This window comes from Cherax quadricarinatus, chromosome 42 (assembly GCF_038502225.1).
Source record: "Cherax quadricarinatus isolate ZL_2023a chromosome 42, ASM3850222v1, whole genome shotgun sequence".
NCBI lineage: Eukaryota > Metazoa > Arthropoda > Malacostraca > Decapoda > Parastacidae > Cherax > Cherax quadricarinatus.
Window position 1 is genome coordinate 8,878,117 of NC_091333.1, and position 15,751 is coordinate 8,893,867.

The 15,751-nt window shown below is 39.0% G+C and overlaps 1 protein-coding gene across 1 annotated transcript; it reads right to left on the minus strand.

The window, feature by feature from the left end:
• Nucleotides 1–1,976: 1,976 nt before the first annotated feature.
• LOC128695702 (uncharacterized) lies at nt 1,977–15,745 on the minus strand. The gene is made up of 2 exons (XM_070093253.1): nt 15,359–15,745; nt 1,977–4,283 (listed from the first exon to the last, which is right to left on the minus strand). The coding sequence occupies exons 1-2, from the start codon at nt 15,586–15,588 to the stop codon at nt 2,108–2,110; spliced, it is 2,406 nt and encodes an 801-aa protein (XP_069949354.1). The 5' UTR covers nt 15,589–15,745; the 3' UTR covers nt 1,977–2,107.
• Between the last annotated feature and the right edge of the window lie 6 nt (nt 15,746–15,751).

A 15,751-nucleotide genomic window follows, 5' to 3' on the forward strand; every position in this document is an offset into this window, starting at 1 on the left:
AGCACACTGAAACTTGCTCCTGTACCTAGCACTGAAACTTGCTCCTGTACCTAGCACACTGAAACTTGCTTCTGTACCTAGCACACTAAAACTTGCTCCAGTACCTAGCACACTGAAACTTGCTCCAGTACCTAGCACACTGAAACTTGCTTCTGTACCTAGCACACTGAAACTTGCTCCAGTACCTAGCACACTGAAACTTGCTCCAGTACCTAGCACACTGAAACTTGCTTCTGTACCTAGCACATTGGAACTTGCTCCTGTACCTAGCACACTGAAACTTGCTCCAGTACCTAGCACACTGAAACTTGCTTCTGTACCTAGCACACTGAAACTTGCTTCTGTACCTAGCACACTGAAACTTGCTCCAGTACCTAGCACACTGAAACTTGCTCCAGTACCTAGCACACTGAAACTTGCTTCTGTACCTAGCACATTGGAACTTGCTCTTACACTTAGCACACCGAAACTTGCAGCAAAATTACAACACTGATCAACTGGGGGAGTACTTAAAGAGCTGTCAGTTTTTGCTGAGGGTCTTACGAGTGTTGTATCCGTAAGAGCATATACTGGAGCTGTATGGCCTCTGTAGGCTTAGCGCTTCCCTTGATTAAAATAGACACGCTTACCTTTTACACCATTGACATGCTCATAGCCTGTGATGCTCACCTCAACACTGCTGATATGGTTACTGTGATGTGACACATTTCCGTTCCTTCAATTGTATTTTTTTTAGCCGATTCCCATCAAGGGAAGGGCTCATGATTCCAAGTAATTGGACTTCCTCCCCTTCCTTGGATCTAATCTGATTGCTTCCCATTTCTAAGGCGCTGCATGACCCCTCTGGGTTTCACGCTTACCTGGAGGGTATTCCGGGGATCAACGTCCCCGCGGCCCGGTCCACGACCAGGCCTCCCGATGGATCAGGGCCTGATCAACAAGGCTGTTGCTGCTGGCCGCACGTAGTCCAACGTACGAACCACAGCCCCGCTGATCCGACACCGACTTTAAGTATCTGTCCAGCTCCCTCTTGAAGGCAGCCAGGGGTCTATTGGTAATTCCCCTTATGCTTGATGGGAGGCTGTTGAACAGTCCTGGGTCCCGGACACTTGTGGTGTTTTCTTTCTCTTAGTGTACCAGTGGCGCCCCTACCTTTCACTGGGGGTATTTTGCACCGCCTGCCCAGTCTTTTAGCTTCTTAGGGAGTGATTTGTGTGTGCAGATTCGGGACCATTCCTTCTAGGATTTTCCAAATGTAGATTATGATATCTCTCTCTCGCCTGCGTTCTAGCGAGTACAGGTCAAGTGCTTCCAAGCGTTCCCAGTAGTTGATGTGTTTGATGGGATTTATATGTGCAGTAAATAATGAATAGTGATAATTAGCTCAGACTGACTCCTTTAAGGAGGTTCCTTGACGCTGGTGAGGGGCTCTTGATCTAGGAAATTGGATCTATGCTCCAGTTCCCTGAATTGAGCATGAATACCTTCCATACCTTCCATCCCCCCACAGGAACTGTATAATCCCTACGGGTTTAGCTCTCCCTCATGATTATAATAAGCTCGGTTCGTAATGTGTACACAACTTCAGCTCTGGGACTGCAGTGTTTTCACAGCTCCAGCTCGGGGATTGCAAATGTATTCACAGCTCCAGCTCCAGGACTGCAATGTATTCACAGCTCCAGCTCTGGGACTGCAATGTAGTCACAGCTCCAGGACACCTCTTCATTATATCTTCATAGCTGGTGCTTCTTAGTGGAAAGTTTGAATTACATTTGGAATGTATGTGTCGTAATTTACCATTTGGCTGGGGTTATATAATGCGGGGATACCTTTCACGGATCGCTCAGTGACTGAATTCAATATATCTTTTTCAAGCAGATGTCATACCATAGAGTAGACAATATTGTATAGTGTAACGATTGTTTTGCACGATGCATAATACATTTTTCGAAAGGACAGCGTCATAAGCTTGCAAGAATAAATTAAACATTTTTATTTTATATACTAGCCATGTTTTTCATCCACATTGTACATAATAATATTAAGAGTTTTAAGTTTTAGAGGAGATATGAGCGAAAAATTTTTTGGGGGCAAATAGTGAGTTTAATCAGTTTAGATGCCTGTTGGTCATCCTGCATAAATCTCGCTGCCTAGGAGTTACTGAGTACTTCTGGTGGCTGAGTCCCCTGCCTGGGGGCACACTCTGAGGACCAATAAGTAATTCCGAAACTCGTTGTTTTGAATAAGCCTCCGAGGACCCGCTGCTAGTGATTCCAGAATCCATTCCCTGGGGATTGTGTTTTCTCCACTCTTTCCAGCAATACCACCTCTCCATGAACTCTAAGATGTCACACACTATAGGCACGGGGCCATAAGGAAGCGTGAGGGGGTATATTGTCCTTTCGTGTTGCACCATCCGTACGAGGGATTTAACTTCAACACCTTTCTCTTCTAGCTTAACAACGAAGCATTTCGCCCCAAGATACGTGACGTTGCTGACGGTGATAGTGTTGTAATTATGACTTAGTTCACTCATTAGAGAGGCTGTGTCTTCTGCATTCGAATCGGTCATATATGGAAGTTCAAGGTTAATGCGGATTTCAGGAAGAACTTGCACTGGTAAATAGTCTGAAACCCACGAGCATTCTTTCGGAGCAAATATGAGAGTTAATTCTTTAGCAGCCTGAAGGTTTGGCACAGTATTACACAAATATTTTAGAGACTTCACTGATTTAACTTTCAGGTTCAGGATTTCGCAGTATTCTGTGATATTTTTAAGATTCAGCAAATCATATCCTTGTTCACTGAGGTTCCCCTCAAACCCCAGTATACCACAAGTCGAGTCATCGCCACAGAGAACTTTTAGGTACTTGTCTGAAGTGTTATTTTTGTTCACTCTCATGTGATAAGATATGTATAGTTCTACCCATACTAGACACTCGAAGTCGGCTATTTTCTGAAGAAACGGCAGGAGGTCGGGTGAGTGGCTTGGATTTTCCTTTAGGCGAATTACTATGGTGTTTGGCATTTTGTATTTCATCAGGTATCTAGCAGCTTTAATAAAGGAATCGCAAACGGACCAGTCTTCAGGGATTACTTCTCCGACTCTCTTTGTGAGCCGCTCTGCATATGATCCCTTCTGAACCACCTCAAACCACTGTGAGCTTCCATTATCATGACAGATTGAAAGGCAGAGAATCTTAACCAATATGTCCAGACCGTCATCTGAAATGGAGTTCTTTAGAAAAGAAATTATGTGTAGAAAGACATTGTAAAAATGCACCAAGCTTTCTCGAGGGCAGTTTAACGAGACGCCGAACATCTCCTCCACTAGTGACAAAATATTAGAACTTGATGTAAATACCGGTCTTGCGTGAAGTGCTGCTAGGAAGTACTGCTGTGTATTGTGTAAGAAGGTGTGTCTGCTGCTTCCCAAGGGCTGGTTTCTATTCTGGTAAGCAAGAAATGCCGATAAACATTCCGTCGAGGATAACTGGAGATCATCACATTCGTTTTCCAGTTCTCTCAACACCGATTCACTGATTGTAGTGATCTGCTGTTTACGAGTCATGTCAAAAGCAACTTTACACAGCATCTCGAAAAATTTATCAACTTTTCTAGTTGCCTCTCTCTCAGTTACATTTCTGTTCATAAATTTCTTCACTAATGATGTTCTTTGAGCATTAGTAATTCTCTCATAGAGCCGACAAAGGTCAAACACATTTTTGAAGTCTTGGCAGGTGTTGTCCCAGTCCTGTAAGGCCAGCTTAAGTTTAAGTGGATTACGGAGTTCCTGTTGTACTTCGATGTTCAGCTTCTTGAAAGGTGATATCAGACACTTAGCTCGTTGCGTAAAATTCGTTTCACTGTCAGCCGGTCTCCATTTCTGCAGTGCTTTCACGGGATCAACTCCACATACAGTCAAATTTAGTATCTTTTTCTTGACGAAATGCGTGGTAAATGTCAGACTGTGCTCTGGTCTGGAAGTTACTAAGACAATGTGGGACTTTGGTTGCCTCTCAAGCATTGTTGTCAAAAGTTTGATAGCTTCATTCGTGGCTTCTTCGAAGCCATCGACAACCCAGACCACCTTCAACTGATTGACTCTCATGTAGAGTGTGTGAGGGTCGTAGAAGGCCGTCGTCTCCGGTAGCAGGTCCTCCTTAAGGAGTCGTATCAAGTCAGGAGAAGTGACGTCCCGACAACGGATAAAAAGTAGAAGATCGTAGCCTTCTAGATCCTTGATGTTGTTACTTTTCGTGATCCAGGACTCCTCCAGATACCTAACAAGAAAAAATAAAAATATAGACTACTACTGCTACTACTACTAATACTAATACTACCACTAATATTATTATTATTATTATTATTATTATTATTACAATCATGGGGAGTGGTAAACTTGTAGGGGTTAAATTTATAAAGCCTATCGAACGATGCCTAATCATGTTATAAACGAAATGAAAACGAAACACTGATGGAAGAAAAAAAGAAACAGGCAACAAACACTTCAAGGAAACCATTCGGAGATACGTAATATTTATATTTGTAGTGCCAAAACATGTTCTACTTAAAATTATCTATATTTATTAGAGTATTTCACATATAGTAATTAATTTGTTGCCCCAAAAAACTAAAACGAGAGAATTTTGACATTAAAGAGTGGTGCCACCTGGTAGTACACTCCGTAATTGCATCAACAACACGATCTGGGCTAGGAAGCAGCCTGGGTTGTTTTATCAGATTGTTGGTGTTATAGGAGTGCAGCATGGTTTTCCATTGTGCTTTTACTTCAGCGAACGCCCAAGCAGATCAGCTAGAAAGAGGTTAGTGAAAAGAATTGAGATTATCGCTGTGAGGAAAAAATAGCGGTGTTGGTAGAGGAAATTTTTTGAGACCCCTCCCTCCCATCCCCATCTCCAAGAAATATATTGAATGTGGGATGTTATCTCTTCAAGGGATGTGCTTTATTATGGTGAAGGACTCTTGATCTTTGAAATTAAGTAATTTCTTCCATTTTTTTTTTTAGGGTTAAAACTGATTACATCCCATTCCCCAGGCGCCGTATGATCCCCCCCCCCTCCTCCTGCTGGTTCAGTGCTTCAAAGTTAATATAATATAATGTGGCTGTTACATCTGGGAATGTGTCAGTCTTCCATGACGACACAATGGAGGCTGAGCCTCATCTGAAACTCGCCTAAGTCTTTCACTACCACGTGAGTAGGTTCATTTATTGAGTTTAAAACCTATCGGCTACACGAGGATTATTAAGGCTTCATGTCACCTGATCACCACCACTCCAAGGTACTTTAATACTTAATATAAGGATTAAAGTAAACTTAAGGAGTATATACACTGAAATATACACTCCTCCACGTTTATATACACTGCCGCTCTCAGTGCATGCATATCAGGAGTGGCTGGTCGCTTTACTGGACGTGAAGCCTCGCGACACAGGGTCATTGAGGCCGTATATCGCTTTTCACATACTTGACATTAAAATTTCATTGAGGCTTAAAGTAAACTGTCAGGTATATATATATATATATATATATATATATATATATATATATATATATATATATATATATATATATATATATATGCAAAACAGCCACTGTGAAAGAACAGAGAAACTCCAAGCGCTTTCGTGACTACTCACATTATCAAGGAACAATGATAATGTGAGTGGTTACGAAAGCGCTTGGAATTTCTCTATTCTTTCACAGTGGTTGTTTTGCATATGCATATATATATATATATATATATATATATATATATATATATATATATATATATATATATATATATATATATATATATATTCCTTGGAAGGATATACTGAGATATATATATCCTTCCAAGGAGATATGCACTGTTCCTCTGTACAGACACGTCAAGATTATTATTATTATTATCAAAAAGAAGCGCTAAGCCACAAGGGCTATACAGCAGACACGTCAAGAGAGATATATAAGATCCCAATGGAAATAAAGTCACTGACTTTTTTTTGGGTTATTCTAGGTTCTCTACACATATGCTGCTGTGTATGATAATCTATGTAACTGTATTTGTGTATACCTGAATAAACTTACTTAATCACAAGGATATACTTCTCAGAAGATATACAAAATGGAACTTCAAGGAAAAAAAATTCTCCCTGATGTATAACTGTTATTGTTTTCACTTTTTTGTTATTAAATATTAGCTTATCAGAAAACTTTAATTCAGCATATTTTACCATAAAATAATAGGAGTGTCGTTCTTTTATTTAATGAGCATTTTTGTTTTGAACTGAATGGCCTTGGTCAGCATGCCCACTACATTTGAATCAATGCCTTTATTTCTTATGAGAATTCCTTAAGGACAATGTAATGTATACAGAATTAACATACGGCTCAACAAATGAAGGCACAAGCAATAGCTGCCTTTCAGGAGAGGGGGGCTTAATCCAAGGAAGCCGAGCTACCCTTCCCTTCCATGGATCAAGGCTGATCACTTCCCATTTCCTAGGCGCTGTATGACAAGTACTGGTTCCCCATGAACATATAGTATTATACTAAATAATACTAACGTGACTAGTATTGTGGAAAATTGTATTTACTGAATGTATCATTATTTACATAACAGTAAATGAACAAAGATAATTATTATTTATCAGTTAGACAAGTAGGAATTTGGGACACCTAGGTCACAAAAAATGTCCCCCTTGGATACCTACCACTGTCATATCCACAAGTTGCTCTGGACCTGTTAATTAAATGAAATATACATACACCAGGAATACTGGTAAATATATAAATTTGTGGACTGTATATTAAAAAATGATTATATATAAACACATTTACATAACAGAAGGAAAATATATCTTAATATCACTCACCAATTTGACTGGATATTAAGTTGTATCATACTCAGAAAAACCTCACTAACTAAATTTATGAAAACACTGGCCAGAATTATACACAAATCTAGAGAGCTTATCTGAGGTTCCTGGAGCTGTCTTGTCCAGTCTGATATCTCAAGTTATGCAGGAATGCATGTCCAACAATTTCGCCTATTTGAGAGGTGTCAGCCCAATTTCAACCTCTAGAGCACGAAAATTCCTTCCATTCACACCAATGTTGTACACAATTCAAAACCAAGATGGCGAGTCCCGTCTGCGCAGACGCAGGCTTTCCGTTTTCTATGACAAATATTATTAAATACAGTATGGCCATCTATATACATATAAATTCTGTATTTCTGGAAAATATATACAGTATTTTCCACACTGCGGCCGGGCGGAGTTCGTTGCTAAACGACTCAAATTGCTCATTTGGCAATGGTAGAGGACCTGGGTACATATAGGATCTGGCATCCACACGGCGACATATTACACAAGATTTAATCACCCTTTTTACACTTTGCCATCCTTGGGGAATCCAGAAAGTTTCCCTAATACAATTTAAGGTATCTTGCATCCCACCATGCATTACACTTTTATGGGCATTTAGCACAATTAAATTTGTTAGATGATGAGTTTTGGGCAGTAAGACAGGGTGTTTAGCATAATCACTCAATTCAGCATTTTGTAACCTACCTCTGCACCTACTTACATTGTTCTCTAAATACAGCCCCAGTTTCTCTATTATGGAACCTTTCACAATTTTTCTTCCCATCATCAGTTTAATCTCATTTCCATAGATTTCCTCCTGTACCCTCTTTATCCAAAATTCAAGGGGATGTGAAAACTTATATGAAATATTCATCTTGTTTAGAAATTTAAACACCAACTTAGTTACATTGATTAGTTTGGGTAAAGAAGAATACCTATTTATATCAATGGCTAATGAAGGACAAACTATTGGAGCAGTGGTCACAATAATTTCAACAGGAGCAATATACGCCTTTTGTACAGGCCAAATAGCTTTATTTACCAACCAGCTCAGTCCTTTAAACCATGATACAGCATTTACAAATTTAGCATAAGGTAAACCTCGAGACAAGAAATCAGCTAGATTCTCCTCACCTGGTATGTGATTAAATGTTAACATATGCTGACCCAAACTATTATACTTCTCTTGCATCTGATTAATTTCAGCGACTCTGTTTTGTACGTACACAATTTTACTGTTTCCATTACGAATCCATTGTAAGGATACCTCATTATCAGACCAAATTACAGTGTCGCTAATATTTACCTCCTGCAACTTATTTCTTATATAATTAGCTAATTTGACACCTACATAAATGGCTGTTAATTCCAACTGAGGCAAGGTACGTGATTTAATTGGAGACACTTAGCCTTAGACATAACAAGAGAAATAACACTATTACATTGAACATAAGCAACTGCTCCATATGCCAATTTTGAAGCATCACACAAAATGTGGAGTACATTTTTCCCACTTGGATTGGCCACCTGGCGTGGGAACTCCAACATTGGAATTTTTTCATAATCACCAATTAATTCATCCCACCTGTTAATGAATTCCTCAGGTAGAATTTCATCCCAAGCACATTTAAGTTTCCATGCTTCCTGAATTAATAATTTCCCTCTTATAGTAAGGGGTGACACTAAACCTAGTGGATCAAAACATTTGGAAACTTCAGCAAGCAAAACTCTCTTAATTAATTTATTGGGCATACTGTAATTATTAGGTTTTAACATTAAGAAATCTCTCTCAGTATCCCAATTTAAACCCAATACATTACTACATTTTGGCACTTCATCTCCAGGGTAATCTTTACTTATTTTGTCCTTCAATTTGGACGAATTACTATTCCATTCTCTCAGGCATATTTGCACTTTGCATTATTTTATTAGCCTCTCCATGAGTCATTAACAGTTCCTCTTCAGTTGACGTCACACCCAGGAAATTGTCCACATAAAATTGTTTGCTCATTACTTTACTCAATGGACTTCCCGTACATTTAAGGTATGCATTTATCGTCGCTTGAAGTAGGAACGGACTGGATGTAGCACCAAATAATACGCTCCTAAAGCGAAAGGTTTTCAGAGGGCTAAGTGGGTCACTAGGATTCTCAGGCCATAAGAAGCGGGTACAATCCCGGTCAGCATCTTGTAAACCCACTCTTAGGAAAGCTTTACTTATGTCAGCCGTAAAGGCATAATTTTTCATCCTGAAATTTAATAAGATATCTCCTAATTTTTCCGTCAACGACGGACCTGTCATCAAACAGTCATTTAAACTAGGTACATTTTTGTTACTCCTGGCACTACAATTAAACACAATCCTCAGAGGAGTGGTCTTAGAATCCTTCTTCACTCCGTGATGTGGCAAATAGTGACCATAAATTTTGGCTTGCTCAGGAGGTACCTCTTCTATAAATTTATTAATTAACTGCTCAGCAATTATATCATTATAGGCAGTTAACAATTCTGGTGTCTTACTCAGTTCGCGGAGCTGAGCCTTTAACTGCCCATATGCCATTCTGTAATTAGTGGGTAATTCTGGATGGTTCAGTCTCCACGGAAGTCGTACCCAGTATTGTCCAGATTCAAATTTTACATCCTTCAGGTACTGCTCCTGAGTAAAAGAATCGTCTGGACTTTCTTCATTTACATTTATTCCAATGCTTTCTAATTCCCACAATTTATGCACTGGCTCAACATCATCCTCTATGGAAGAATTATACTGGGGTACAACTTCATGAGTAAGATACACAGTTATGGTATTTGTAGTTTCCTCTAGTCATGAATTATTATTACGAGGAATCCTACCATACATTACATAGCCTCCAGCAGTCTTCAAAAGGGTGACACCACATTTCTTTACCATACCCTTTACAAAGGAGGCATAATAGTCACTACCTATCAAAATATTTATTGGGCCTACAGAATCATCACTTACACCAGAAGGTGCTAAATTTACATTATGTGAGAGTCTTTCTGTAGCTTTACTAAGCCCTACTGTAGATATTTTCTCTGGAAGTCTATCTACAATTACTGCATTAACACGTTTTTTCTCATTGCCCAACCTGACAGTTACATAAACAGTGTCATACAGTTGAGACCTTTTATCCGAGAGAAAACCAGATAATTTTAAAGTTGTGGGATCTCCCATCTGTACTTTCATACCATCAAGACATTTACGTTTTATGAAAGTACGCTGGGATCCCTGGTCCAATAATGCATTTACATTTTTTGATTTATGCCTTTTATCATCAATTTTTACCTGTAACACAGGTAAGGCTACTTCAGCAAAACCATCATTATTAACATTAGCAGCAATTTTTACATTAGCTACTGTTGTGTCAGGATTGTCAACATTATCATTATTATCAACATTATCATATAGACCTTTACACATGACTATATGGTGTCTTCCTTTGTGACATTGATAACAGAAGTTTAATTTGGCATAACAATCCTTTACATTGTGATTACCCAAACACCTGATACATCTGTCAAGTTCCTCCAATCTTTCAACTTTATCATTCCATGAATTGTATGCATTGCAATTCTTAGAAAAATGAGTACCCTTGCAGAAAAGACAATCTCTCTTTTCTTTGACTGGTTTCCTATTAACTGTGCTACTCTTAGGATTAACATTGGGATAATTTTTCTCTTTGTGAAACTTGAGAGATACCTCAGAGTTATTATGTGTTGCATCTTTAAAATGAGTTAGTTGGCTGGTCTGCAACTGAACAATTAATTCTTGTAGACCTAGTCTTATTTCCTCCAGACCAGAATAACCCTTGTGATATTTATTCGAGAGCCATTCAAGTGTTTTACAGCTTAATTTATTCTGTACCATGGCACTCAATAACCAGTCTGATTCCTTCAGATTATATTTATTACTTAAAGTTTTGAGAGTGCTCTCCAGTTTAACTCTAAACTGTTGTAAACCTTTGTAAGTGTGATCTGGAGATTTTAAATTAACAATAATATTCACTAGATCCAACCTACTTTGTTCTATATTACCATAAGTGACTTTCAACAAGTCAACTGCTTCCTTGTAAGAGTCATCTACATTGGGAAAGGCTTGTATGAGTATGTGAGCATCTCCTCTTACCTGTCCTTTGAGGTAAAAGAATTTAGTTACACAGGCTAGATCACTCCTATCATGCACAGCTGCTTTAAAAATTGACCAAAATTCCTCCCAATTTTCTCCAGGATTAAACACAGGCAAACACAATTCTGGGAGTTTTCGCAAAGACATATTTGTTGGAGCAGACTGACCAACTGCCTGGTTTACACATTTTAATTTATTCAAGGCCTGACTTTTACAAGAATCTTTTCCTCTAATTCATAATACTGATTAATCATAATATCTACTTCAGTCTCATCTACACAGTTTACTAACAAATCTCCTTCATATTTGTTGTAATATAATTTGTATGAATCATATCTATTACCTAAAGCATCTAAACACAATTTTAAATCATCAGTATTCACAGTTTCTTGATTCATTAATTCCAAACATTTATTGTATGCTTTTGTTACATGCCCCTTTCTAGCTTGCAGTGAAGCTTTTTTTGCTCTATATTCCATATGTTTGTCTTCTACATTAATTTCCTCATTTTCAGCCATGATACAATGTATTAAATTCAACTTAATAACACTGATTATGTACTAAATTATGTACTTTATAAAGGTAAATAGTACAACTTACCTTTGAATAAATCCTAGCTACCTGAGCTTAGCAATTACATGTATAATATAAATTTTAAATGTACATTAATACAAACTTGGCTCATCAAAATTAATATTACACAAATTAATAAATCCTTGCCAGAATTTGGCATAGCAAAATTAATATACACATTAATATAATTAGTTACACTTGGCTTATCAATTACACATACATTGATATAAATCTTGGCCAGAATTGTCTTATCAAATTAATATAAACTTAGCCAGACTTGACTTATCAAAATTAATATTGTAATAATTATAATCCACTACACATTAAATAAATTTGTGAACTTAACATCCACCTCCTTCTGTCATTTCACATATAATTATTAAGTAATTAATTAATGACTTCACTAATTACCTCCGGTTCAAGAAGGACCAATGGGCAAATTAAATGTGGAAAATTGTATTTACTGAATGTATCATTATTTACATAACAGTAAATGAACAAAGATAATTATTATTTATCAGTTAGACAAGTAGGAATTTGGGACACCTAGGTCACAAAAAATGTCCCCCTTGGATACCTACCACTGTTATATACCACAAGTTGCTCTGGACCTATTAATTAAATGAAATATACATACACCAGGAATACTGGTAAATATATAAATTTGTGGACTGTATATTAAAAAATGATTATATATAAACACATTTACGTAACAGAAGAAAAATATATCTTAATATCACTCACCAATTTGACTGGATATTAAGTTGTATCATACTCAGAAAAACCTCACTAACGAAATTTATGAAAACACTGGCCAGAATTATACACAAATCTAGAGAGCTTATCTGAGGTTCCTGGAGCTGTCTTGTCCAGTCGTCTGATATCTTAAGTTATGCAGGAATGCATGTCCAACAATTTCGCCTCCTATTTGAGAGGTGTCAGCCCAATTTCAACCTCTAGAGCACGAAAATTCCTTCCATTCACACCAACGTTGTACACAATTCAAAACCAAGATGGCGAGTCCCGTCTGCGCAGACGCAGGCTTTCCGTTTTCTATGACATAAATATTATATACAGTATAGCCATCTATATACATATAAATACTGTATTTCTGGAAAATATATACGGTATTTTTCACAAGTATTATAGTAAATAATTCTAGTCACGTTAGCTGTTTACCTGGAGAGAGTTCCGGGGGTCAACGCCCCCGCGGCCCGGTCTGTGACCAGGCCTCCTGGTGGATCAGAGCCTGATCAACCAGGCTGTTGCTGCTGGCTGCACGCAAACCAACGTACGAGCCACAGCCCGGCTGGTCAGGAACCGACTTTAGCTGCTTGTCCTGTGCCAGCTTGAAGACTGCCAGGGGTCTGTTGGTAATCCCCCTTATGTATGCTGGGAGGCAGTTGAACAGTCTTGGGCCCCTGACACTTATTGTATGGTCTCTTAACGTGCTAGTGACACCCCTGCTTTTCATTTGGGGGATGTTGCATCGTCTGCCAAGTCTTTTGCTTTCGTAGTGAGTGATTTTCGTGTGCAAGTTCGGTACTAGTCCCTCTAGGATTTTCCAGGTATATATAATTATGTATCTCTCCCGCCTGCGTTCCAGGGAATACAGTTTTAGGAACCTCAAGCACTCCCAGTAATTGAGGTGTTTTATCTCCGTTATGCGCGCCGTGAAGGTTCTCTGTACATTTTCTAGGTCAGCAATTTCACCTGCCTTGAAAGGTGCTGTTAGTGTGCAGCAATATTCCAGCCTAGATAGAACAAGTGACCTGAAGAGTGTCATCATGGGCTTGGCCTCCCTAGTTTTGAAGGTTCTCATTATCCATCCTGTCATTTTTCTAGCAGATGCGATTGATACAATGTTATGGTCCTTGAAGGTGAGATCCTCCGACATGATCACTCCCAGGTCTTTGACGTTGGTGTTTCGCTCTATTTTGTGGCCAGAATTTGTTTTGTACTCTGATGAAGATTTAATTTCCTCGTGTTTACCATATCTGAGTAATTGAAATTTCTCATCGTTGAACTTCATATTGTTTTCTGCAGCCCACTGAAAGATTCGGTTGATGTCCGCCTGGAGCCTTGCAGTGTCTGCAATGGAAGACACTGTCATGCAGATTCGGGTGTCATCTGCAAAGGAAGACACGGTGCTGTGGCTGACATCCTTGTCTATGTCGGATATGAGGATGAGGAACAAGATGGGAGCGAGTACTGTGCCTTGTGGAACAGAGCTTTTCACCGTAGCTGCCTCGGACTTTACTCTGTTGACGACTTCTCTCTGTGTTCTGTTAGTGAGGAAATTATAGATCCATCGACCGACTTTTCCTGTTATTCCTTTAGCACGCATTTTGTGCGCTATTACTCCATGGTCACACTTGTCGAAGGCTTTTGCAAAGTCTGTATATATTACATCTGCATTCTTTTTATCTTCTAGTGCATTTAGGACCTTGTCGTAGTGATCCAATAGTTGAGACAGACAGGAGCGACCTGTTCTAAACCCATGTTGCCCTGGGTTGTGTAACTGATGGGTTTCTAGATGGGTGGTGATCTTGCTTCTTAGGAGCCTTTCAAAGATTTTTATGATATGGGATGTTAGTGCTATCGGTCTGTAGTTCTTTGCTGTTGCTTTACTGCCCCCTTTGTGGAGTGGGGCTATGTCTGTTCTTTTTAGTAACTGTGGGACGACCCCCGTGTCCATGCTTCCTCTCCATAGGATGGAAAAGGCTCGTGATAGCCTCTATCTTGATGAACACGGAGTTCCATGAGTCTGGCCCTGGGGCAGAGTGCATGGGCATGTCATTTATCGCCTGTTCGAAGTCATTTGTCGTCAGGATAACATCGGATAGGCTTGTGTTAACCAAATTTTGTGGCTCTCATAAAAAATTCATTTTGATCTTCGACTCTCAGTCTGGTTAGCGGCTTGCTAAAAACTGAGTCATATTGGGACTTGAGTAGCTCACTCATTTCCTTGCTGTCATCTGTGTAGGACCCATCTTGTTTAAGTAGGGGCCCAATACTGGCCCAATACTGTGGAGAGTATCGCTAAAGATTCACAAGCTACATTATTGGAGAATTTCAGTAGGTCTGGAAATTGAGCTGTCGGCACAAGGATCACACAAAAAATCCACACGAATGAAATTCCCTATGATATATAGGTGCTATGAAATATTTCTAGAAATATTAGACCCATTGCGCTAACTGAATTCAACAAATATAGCCAATTCACTGTAGTTGAATTATATAAAAGATGTGTGTGTTCTTGGATTACTCCCAAACGAAATTCGGTCAAATGAAATGGAGCTCTGGGAATTCTTTAAAATTCTTTGAAAATAAAAAAAGTCGAAAATTACGAAAATGAATTAAATATCAGCATAATTGACAAGAATGTTTACACCTACTTAACAATCACTTGTACGTGTTTAAATTACCTTTAAAATATTAGTAATTTCACTTAGTGTTAGGGACAGCTAATAAAAGTGACAGATTCTACAAATACTACTCGTGGGAGGTACCATGATGCCTGTTTGGGGTTCCTGATCCAAGGAATTGGACCTGACCTCAATTTCCTTGGCTTGAGCTTGACTGCCTCCTATTCTGCCAAGCGCTTTGTAAGTCCTACGGGTTTAGAGCTCTCAATGAATATAATATAGTGATTAGTAATGTAGTTTTTATTGTAGTCTTTTAAGACGGTAGTGTGTTTGTCTAGCTGCTTAATGAGCTACTTTAAGCTCTTCATTTTATCAGAAAATCATATTCAGACTTACTGGCAGAGTGATGTCTTGCCGATCCCGGCCTCGCCACTCGCTAAGATCACCGGGGGAAGGTCGCTGACCTTGAAGCAGCACCTCAGAAGGTCCGCCAGAGGGAAGTCGTCTCCTTCGAAGCTTAACAAAGGGATCATATACCACGTCTGTGTTCCTTCGTCTTCCATACACTGAGCCTTCTTTCTCTCCTGTCTTGCAAGCTTAGCAAATTCCTCGGTAGAGATGTACATAAGTTGTTGGAGAGCTGAGCAGAGTTTGTCTGTGTATCGAACAAGATCGCTATGTTTCCCACATTTCCGGGCGGCCTCTAACAGAATCGTGCAACAGAGTCTTCGTAGCTTCTCCAGATTCAAATTCAGCTGTCCAACAGAAATCTGTTTCTTCGCTGATGGT